The sequence below is a fragment of the Cetorhinus maximus genome, chromosome 10, assembly GCF_964194155.1.
Source record: "Cetorhinus maximus chromosome 10, sCetMax3.hap1.1, whole genome shotgun sequence".
NCBI classification, from domain to species: domain Eukaryota; kingdom Metazoa; phylum Chordata; class Chondrichthyes; order Lamniformes; family Cetorhinidae; genus Cetorhinus; species Cetorhinus maximus.
The window spans coordinates 122587409-122597263 of NC_135888.1; the positions used below are offsets into that span (position 1 = coordinate 122587409).

Here is a 9855-nt window from a genome sequence, read left to right on the forward strand (position 1 = left end):
GTCTCATCCGGGACCTTAATAATACCAAGACCTGGGGTTAAGTATGAAACTGTGCAACCTATTCTCATCCTCATGTTCAACATTGTGGTCTTTTTTGTGCCCTCTTGAGATTTTTCCACATTAGTGTGGTGATAGACTGGCGATGGTTGATGCAGGCTTAAAATAACTCTCATGGTTCTGCATTTCACAATAGAAAATCCTTTTCGCCCCACTCTCTGTGATACAGTTTTTTAGTTGAAAACATAGGAAGGTAAGTTGCTGCAACCTTTGAATGAACTCCTCTGATTTCAATTCAAGTTTGGGAGAAATGCCCGTTCTTGACACCCTTCGCTGTGATTTGGGAATGAGACATCCCTGAAAAAGGAAGAGAGTTAGCTATGAAACTCATGCTGCTGTTTAATGTAGTGATTGGCAGGCCAACACAATGTGCCAGAGAATCTTCTGTCCTGAACATTAACTATGCTATTGCATTTGGGTTTCTGATAATTCCTTTGGAGAGAGACCCTACAAACAGGATTTTGAAGTGTACAGCTTTGTTTTTGGAATCTATTTCTTGAAATGTTGTTCTCATCCTTGTCCACAGCCTAGTGTGTCCCTGTTCTTGGTGAACCCCCAGCCAGCAAATGGACATTTCTCTACGAGGATCAACATCAGACAGGATGATAAAAAGGACACCGTAATTCGAAGACTTATGAAGATTGACAGGGATATTAAAGGTATGACTGAGTTTAACCATCATGTTAATTCACAACCATACCATTTGTGTTTTTTTTTCACCATCAGTTTTATAAGTTTTAATGTCTTTACTACATCCTGTCCCCTTGCTCGTGAGGTGGAGATTAGATGGTGAATTGAATATGCTACCAATCTCTTGGTATATACAAAAGCAAAATACTGCAGATGCTGGAAATACTCAGCAGGTCAGGCAGCAAATGTGGAAGTAAACAGAGTTAATGTTTCAGGTTAAGGTTTCAACGGACCCTTTTGCCCGCCTCCGGTATTCTCCCGCTACTTGGATCCCTCCCTCTAGGCTCATACCTGTTCTTGATCTTTTCATTGAGAACTGTTGGCGTGACATTGGCCATCTTAATTTCGCTGCTCCTTTCACCCGCTCTAACATGTCTCCTTCTGAACTTGCTGCACTCTGTTCTCTCAGGTCCAACCCTGACTTTGTTATCAAACCTGCTGACAAGGGTGGTGCTGTTGTTGTCTGGCATACTGACCTCTGCCTCGCAGAGGCCGGGCACCAACTCTCAGACATTTCTTTCTACCTTCCCCTGGACAGTGACCCTACCACTGAACATCAAGCCATTGTTTCCAGGACTGTCACTGACCTCATGCCCTCTGGAGATCTTCCTTCCACAGCTTCCAACCCCAAAATCTCCCCGCTTCTACCTTCTTCCCAAAATCTACAAACAGGACTGTCCTGGTAGACCCATTGTTTTGACCTTCTCCCACCCCACTAAATTTATTTCTTCCTATCTTGACTTTATTTTCTCTTCCCTTGTCCAGTCTCTTTCCACCTACATTTGTGATTTTTCTGATGCCCTACTTCATCTCAACAATTTCCAATATCCTGGCCCTAGCTGCCTCCACTTCGCTATGGGTACCCAACTTCTCTACACCTCCATTCCCACCAGGACAGTCTGAGGGCCCTTCGCTTCCTTGAATAGAGGCCCGAACAATCCCCATCCACTACCACCCTCCTCCGCCTGGCTGAACTTGTTCTCTCGTTGAACAATTTCTCCTTAAACTTGTCTCACTTCCTCCAAATGAAAGGTGTGGCTATGGACACCAGCATTGGCCCTAGTTATACTTGTCTTTTTGTGGGGTAATTGGAACATTTCTTTTTCCAGTCCTACTCAGGCCCCTCCCACCACTCTTTTGCCGGTACATCGATGACTGTATCAGTGATGCTTCATGCTCTCATCTGCACCTGAAAAATTCATCAGTTTTGCTTCCAATTTCCACCCCTCTCTCACCTTCACATGGTCCATCTCCAACACTTGCCTTCCTTTCTTTAACATCTCTGTCTCCACTTCTGGTGATAGACTGTCTGCCAATATTCATTACAAGCCCACCGACTCCCAAAGCTACCTCGACTATGCCTCCTCACATCCTGCTTCCTGTAAGGACTCCATTCCATTCTCTTAGTTTCTCATCTCCGTCACATCAATTCCAGTGTTGCTACCTTGCACAACGGCACTCCTGACATATATTCCTTTCTCCTCAGCCAATGTTGCTCCCCACTGTGGTTGACAGGGCCCTCAGCCGTGTCCGACCCATTTCCCGCACTTCTCCCCTCACCCCCCTTCCCCTCCCTCCCAGAACCATGATTCCCCTTGTCCTCACTTTCCACACAATCAGCCCCTGTATTCAAAGAATCACCCTCTGCCAATTGCGCCAACTCCAGCATGATGCTACATTTTCCCCTCACCTCCCCTGTGAGTATTCCAAAGGGACTGTTCCCTCTGTGACATCCTGGTCCACTTCTCTATCACCCACAACACTTCATCCCCTTCCCTAAGCACCTTCCCATGCAATCGTAGAAGGTGTAACACCTGCCCCTTTAACTCCTCCCTCCTTATGGCCCAAGGCCCCAAACACCCCTTCCAGGTTAAGCAGTGTTTTAGTCTACTTGTATTTACAGTATTCACTACTCACAATGTGGTCTGCTGTACACTGGGGAGACAAAATGCAGACTGAGTGACCACTTTGCAGAGCATCTTTGCTCAGTCTACAAGCATGACCCTGAGCTTTCTGTCGCTTACCATTTCAATACCATCTCCTGCTCACATTCCTGTCCTCGGCCTGCTGCAGTGTACCAGTGAAGCCCAACGCAAGCTGTAGGAACAGCACCTCACCTTCCGATTAGGCACTTTACGTCCTTCTGGACTCAACATTGAGTTCAACAGCTTCAGACCATGAATGATTCCATCCCCCCACCCAAGTGCCAGCCTGTATCTTGTTGTCATGATTTTGCTTTCAGCCAGCGCTGACCTTCATTCTACTATTAACACGTAATCTGGACCAAAGCTTCTGTCTTTATGGGCCATTACTTCCGAGCTCCCCAGTGTCAGATTTGGGGGGGGGGGGGTAACCCAAAGATGCATGGGGAATGCCTCCGGGAAGTTCCCAGGTAAGGGTTTGCTTAGCAGTTGCCCAGATGTGCCAACTTCCTCCGGACAATTGCCCTGCTCTGGGAACCATCCAAAAATGAGATTTAAATCTCAAACTTCGGATAGTTCCACCAGGGTTACACCAATAGCTACCTAGAAAAAGTTAGAAGAATTAAAACTTCTAACTTCTAGGTAACTATTATAAACACCCAGCCTGAGCCCCACGGGACTCCCTCCACTCGCCTGCCCTGCCCCAACAGGACCCCCTCCCCAAACACCCCCGACCACTCCCCACAAGGATTCGCCCAACCCTGCTCCCCCAGGACTTTTGCTGGCGCCTGTAAGGAGTCCTTCGATGCAGGCCCCAAGCGGCTCTAGCGAGTGGAAATGTCAGCGTAATTTTCAAGGGCAGGTAAGTATGCATTTGTTTCTTCTAATTCCTGCGGGCCATCTCTTTCTGAAGCTAGTTGGAAGTTGTGGCCCTATAATATCGTTACCAATCCTTTTGTCTTGTGTTCCATGAGAGCTTTGTCATTTAATCTCTCCTGCTCTCCAACCTATCCTTGACCTTCTATTTTGCTCCACCTGCTCCTCCCCCACCTTTTCCAACTGCATTAAACCCATCACGTTTCTACCTCTCTCCAGTTCCGAAAAAGAGTCACATTGGACTCAAAACGTTAACTCAGTTTCTCTCTCCACAGATGCTGCCAAACCTGCTGAGTTTTTCCAGCATTTTCTGTTTCTATTTCCGATTTCCAGCATCTGCAGTATTTTGCTTTTATTTTAATGTTTCAGGCTGATGACCATTCATCAGAACTGAGAAAAGATAGAAATGTAATAGGTTTCAAGCAAGTGAAAGGGGGAGGAAGAACAAAAGGAAGATCTGTGATAGGGTGAAGGACGGCAGAGATCAAATGACAAAAGGTTTCATGGTCAAAAACGAGTGGTAATGGGTAAAGAAACAAAAGCTGTGTCAAGATGAGGTGTGAATGACTGGATAGCAGCCACCCAAATGCAAAGTAAAAGAATAACGAAAGAAACAAGATAAAACTAAACCAGCAAAAAAAAACACGTTGGAGGCAGAGGTTATGAACTATGAAATTTTTTGAATTTAATGTTGAGTCCAGAAGGCTGTAGAGTGCCAAGTCCAAAGATGAGGTTCTGTTCCTCTAGCTTGGGTCAAGCTTCATTGGAACATTGTAACAGGCCAAGGTCAGCAGAATTGAAATGACAAGCAACAGGAAGCTTGGGATCACACTTGTGGACTGAACGAACGTGTTCCGCAAAGTGGTCACCAGACTATGTTTGGTCTCCCTAATGTAGAGGAGACCATGTTGTAAACAGATAATGCAGCATACTAAATTGAAAGAAGTACAAGTAAATCCATATTTCACTTGGAAGGAGTGTTTGGGACCTTAGGTAGTAAGAAGCAAGGGGGTAAAGGGGCAGGTGTTGCATCTGCTGTGCTTGCATGGAAAGCTGCTGTAGGAAAGGGAGGGGTTGTTGGGAGTGACTGAGGAATGAAACAGAATGTCGCAGAGGAATGCTTTCTTCAGAATACTGAAAAGGAAGGGCAGGGGAAGATGTGTTTGGTGGTGGCGGAGGATGATCCATTGAATATGGAGGCTGGTGGGATGGAAGCTGAGGACAAAGGAAACCCTGTCATGGTTCTGGGTGGGAGGGGAAGGGATGAGAACAGAAGTCCATGAAATAGATCGGACATGGTAGACGGCCCTGTCAATTATGCTCAGTGAAATCTTAAGTTGATGAAAAAGGAAGACTAGTTAGGAAGGTTGCAACGCCTGAACAGATGCGATGGAGAAACTGTGAGAATGGAATAAAGTTCTTACAAGAAGCGGGGATGAGGAAGTGTATTCAGGATAGCTGTGGGAGTCCATGGGCTTGTTAGTGAATATGAGTTGATAGCTGAATGCCAGAAATTGAGACACATGTCAAGGAAGAGAAGGGAAGAATCAGAGATAGACTAGGTGAAGTTAAGAGAAGGGTGGAGATTGGAAACGAAGTCAGTTAAATTTTCCAGTCATGGCGAGAGCAGGAGGCAGTACCGATACAGTCATCAGTGTACCGGAAAAAGAGATGAGGGAGGGGGCCTGATTAGATGTTATTCAAAATGCAGATTGCTTCACACTTCATTTTAGGCAAAATGAAGAGCTGATAATATGCAAACTGAACAGTCAAAGTATTTCATTATTTGATCCAGTTAATAGAAAAATTAGAAATATAATGACATCTGGATTCTAATGTTGAATAATTGTACTCTTGTATTTGTGGAATCAGTATGATGTTTCAAACTGCTTTACCCATTGCATTCAATTTGAGAAAATGTTTTATTGATCTCTAACTTTAGTGATCCTGTTTAATGGTGCTCGATTTAATCACTGAACCCTAATTAATGTTTAAGTGGACAGGGAGGAAAGAGATTTGAGAAAAATTCAACTCTTTGTAAGGAAAGTGCAGTAATCCATTATCTCTAACTCCTGGTTGTGCACAACAATACCACTTGAGTTTTCAGTATCGTCCTATTCACTATTCATTCTTTCTAACTTGCCTAGAATGGGTAAAAAGTGACTGTGGATTCTTGGTACAGTATTCCTGGCATGAGAAGTGTGTCAGGGCCTGTGATTGAGATAAAAGCAAAACACTGCAGATGCTGGAAATCTGAAACAAAAATAAAAATAGCTGGAAAAACTCAGCAGGTCTGACAGCATCTGCGGAGAGGAATACAGTTAACGTTTCGAGTCCGTATGACTCTACATCAGAACTCTGATGAAGAGTCATACGGACTTGAAACATTAACTGTATTCCTCTCTGCAGAAGCTGTCAGACCTGCTAAGTTTTTTCAGCTATTTTTATTTTTGCCTGTGATTGAGATGGCAGGTTGGTTCAACACACTTGTATGTAACATGCTATTATAGAGAGGTACGTAGTTTTGCTCCAAGGTGACTTAATAAGGAACATGAAACGTCCCTTTGATCTATCCTGTCCCACGCAACCACAATGCCTTATGCATCGCATTACAGACGCTGCACCCCCACCTGAAACAGGTGAGAAACAAGATAAAATCCCAGGCCAAAGTGAGGGGGATAAAATCTGAAAAATTCCTCTCTAACCCTCTTAGGCAATCAAAACTAGACTAAGCGACCACTCTGATGCTGATAAATTTTATACAGCAACAATCTTTTGCAAGAGGTGATCTGTGCCCCAGCCAGATTATATGATCAATTCTCACTTGGAGGAATTCACTGAAGCAACATTGACTTCACATGCTGGCAGTCTACTCCACAAGCCTACTCATCTCTGGGACTTCTTAATCTTTGGATGTTCTTTAAATAGAAATTCCCTGTGAAGAGATGATCCTTTGAAGGAAAGAAACTCAGATTGCGAGTCAACTCATGCTGCCTTTTCTTTTGCACAGAATCTATGACCAAAAAGCACCATTCAGCCCAACTGGCCTGGCCTGCATTTCAGAGTCTCCTCCCAGAGCTCTTCATCTAACCATATCATCATATCCTAGACCACAATTTGCTGTCTTAGTAGCTTTGATAATTGTCATAAAAATTGGACATGTGAGATCAATTAGCAGTCTACTTTTACTCCTGCTTACAACTGAAGTAAATAGTACTGAAGACTTGTGCTCCAGAACTTTCCATGCCCCTAACCAAACTGTTCCAGTACAGCTGCAACACTGGCATCTACCTGGCAATGTGGAAAATTGCCCAGGTATGCCCTGTACGTAAAAAGCAGGACAAATCCAACTGGCCAGTTACCGCCCCATCAGTCTACTCTCGATCATCGGTAAAGTGATGGAAGGGGTCATCAACAGTGCTATCGGTTGGCACTTGATTAGCAATAACCTGCTCACTGATGTTCAGTTTGGGCTCCATCAGGGCCACTCAGCTCCTGACCTCATTACAGCCTTGATTCAAGCATGGATAAGAGAGCTGATTTCCAGAGGTGAGCTGAGAATGACTGCTTTTGATATCAAGGGAGCATTTGACCAAGTGTGGCATCAAGGAGCCCTAGCAAAACTGGAGTCAATGAGAATCGGGGAGTCGGGGGTGGGATATCTCTCCACTGGTTGGAGTCATGCCTAGCACAAAGGAAGATGATTGTGATTGTTGGAAGTCAGTCATCTCAGTTCCAGGGCATCACTTCAGGAGTTCCTCAGGGTAGTGTTTTCGGCCCAACCATCTTCAACTGCTTCATCAATGACCCTCACTTCTGTTCTTATAATGGAAGGAAGGTATTCGCTGATGATTGTGTAATGTTCACCATTCGCAACTCCTCAGATACTGAAGCAGTCCATGTCCAAATGCAGTAAGACCTAGACAATAGCCAGGCTTGAGCTGACAAGTGGCAAGTAATATTTTTGCCAAACAAGTGCCAGGCAATGACCATCTCCAACCAGAGAGAATCTAACTATTGCCTCTTGACATTCAAAGGCATTGCCATTGCTGAATCCCCCAATCAACATCCTGGAGGGTTACCATTGACCAGAAACTGAACTGGACTAGCCATATAAATACTGTGGTTACAAGCAGGTCAGAGGCTAGGAATCCTGCAGCGAATAACTCACCTCCTGACTCCCCAAAGCCTGTCCTCCATCTACAAGGCACAAATCAGGAGTGTGATGGAATACTCTACACTTGCCTGGATGAGTGCAGCCAACAACACTCATGAAGCTTGACACCATCTATGACAAAGCAGCCCGCTTGATTGGCATCCATCCACAAGCATTCACTTCCTCCACCACCGATGCATAGTGGCAGCAGTGCGTACCATCTACAAGATGCACTGCAGGAACTCACCAAGGCTCCTTAGACAGCATCTTCCAAACCCATGACCGCTACCATCTAGAAGGACAAAGGCAGCAGATACGTGGGAACACCACCACCTGGAAGTTCCCTTCCAAGCCACTCACCATCCTGACTTGGAAATATGTTGCTGTTCCTTCACTGTCACTGGGTCAAAATCCTGGAACTCCATCCCTGACAACACTGTGGGTGTACCAATACCACATGGACTGCAGTGGTTCAAGAAGGCAGCTCACCACCACCTTCTCAAGGGCAATTAGGAGTGGGCAATAAATGCTGGCTTAGCCAGCGATGCCCACATCCCATTAATTAATTTTTTTAAAACTTCAATGAATGATAAATTCTATGTTGTAATTCAAATTCTTACAGCACTTGCGCCCAATGGTTGTACCCTCTCAGCTTTGGTGGAATCCTTGTAAATTATTTTAGCTTCTATGTGTTTTTTGGTGACCAGTCAGTGCAGCTTTGACAGATAACCTGGGAGCTAGTCAACTGGTGAATGAAAGAGACTGAGAGAGAAAGGCCTAAATCAATGGGGGGAAAATATCTTGTGGTATAATCATTGTAAAACATACAATTACTCCATTACATAAACTGCAAGTTTTAGGGCAGTTCATTGTTCCCTGGGTGTTTTTATTATTTGCTAAGTGATTAAATAGATAGTGCTAATCATTAGTCGTTTCAATTATTCAGTTGAATAAACTTAACATTTCTCAAAGTATGTGTTGGGGAGTTTGAGATATTTGCTGAACTAGAGAAATGAGGAAAGCTTGAATCTGGGCATGTTACTTCTAAATTTAAAAAGCGTCTTCATCCTACAAGTTTGTTTAACTGAAGTGTCAACTTTTAATTGTACAATGACACAATGTTCATTGCAACAGAATAAAACCATTTATCTTTGTTTTTAAGATCTTACACGAGTGAAACTCATGAGGTATGAAGACCCTGTACTGGGCCCACGACGGGTTCCAGTGCTTGGAAAGGAGTCAGTGGGTAAAGTGGCCATTTCTGAGAAGGCATCCTTCCACATAGACCTGACTGCAAAAAAGATCCACCTTACTGACAATGGCTTGAAACTTGATGTAGGTGATACTTTGATCTACCTGGTACACTGATGCACAACAGAATAAATAATTTGTCTTCACCTCAGTTGATGACTGTAATACTTCTGTACTGACGTTGATCTTTTTGTCACCTTTATACTTAATTGCAAACATTATACGCTCTAATTTGTAAATGAATGAAATGGCTGGAATAAAGTGAAATAAAAGTACTGCCAGCAATATTTTAGTGATTTTTTTTCTCTGCGGTTCGCCAGCAGAGTGTTCCATCGGGAAGCTGATGATCATAAGCTTGAGTTGATAAGTGGGGGACCCGGACAGGCTTAGAAAAAACTGCAGGTGCTCAGCTCTTGGAACCTGTCAGTAAGTAAACAAAATGGCAGCACTAACCTACCTATTTCCTGCCACTTGAGAAACTGCCTGTAACAACAACTTACAATTATATAGCACCTTTAACGTAATAAATTTTTACAAGATGCTTCACAGGAGCATTATAAAGCAAAATATGACACCGAGCCACATAAGGAAATATTAGGTCAGATGATCAAAAGCTTTATCAAAGGACGAAAGTGAATTGCAAAGGCAGAGAGGTGAGGCAAGGGTATTCTAGAGCTTTGGGGCCTAGGCAACTGAAGGCACAGCCACCAAAGGTGAAGCATTTAAAATTGGCAATGCTAAAGAGGCCAGAATTAGAGTATTTTGGAGAGTTTTGGGGTTAGATGAGATTACAGAGATTGGGAGGGGAGACCGTGGAAGCGTTTGAAAATGTGAGAATTTTAAAATCTAAAATGTTGCTTGACCAGGAACTAAAGTTGGTCAGTGAGCACGGGTGATAGGGTT

The 9855-nt window shown here is 44.0% G+C and overlaps 1 protein-coding gene across 1 annotated transcript in view; it reads left to right on the plus strand.

Moving 5' to 3' along the window:
• Window positions 1-9237, plus strand: part of lars1b (leucyl-tRNA synthetase 1b) — a 79466-nt gene extending 70229 nt beyond the window's left edge. The window contains exons 31-32 of the mRNA XM_078551072.1: window positions 584-716; window positions 8864-9237. Coding sequence (XP_078407198.1) covers window positions 584-716; window positions 8864-9069 — 339 coding nt within the window. The 3' untranslated portion in view covers window positions 9070-9237. The remainder of the gene's footprint in view (window positions 1-583; window positions 717-8863) is intronic.
• Window positions 9238-9855: the final 618 nt, after the last annotated feature.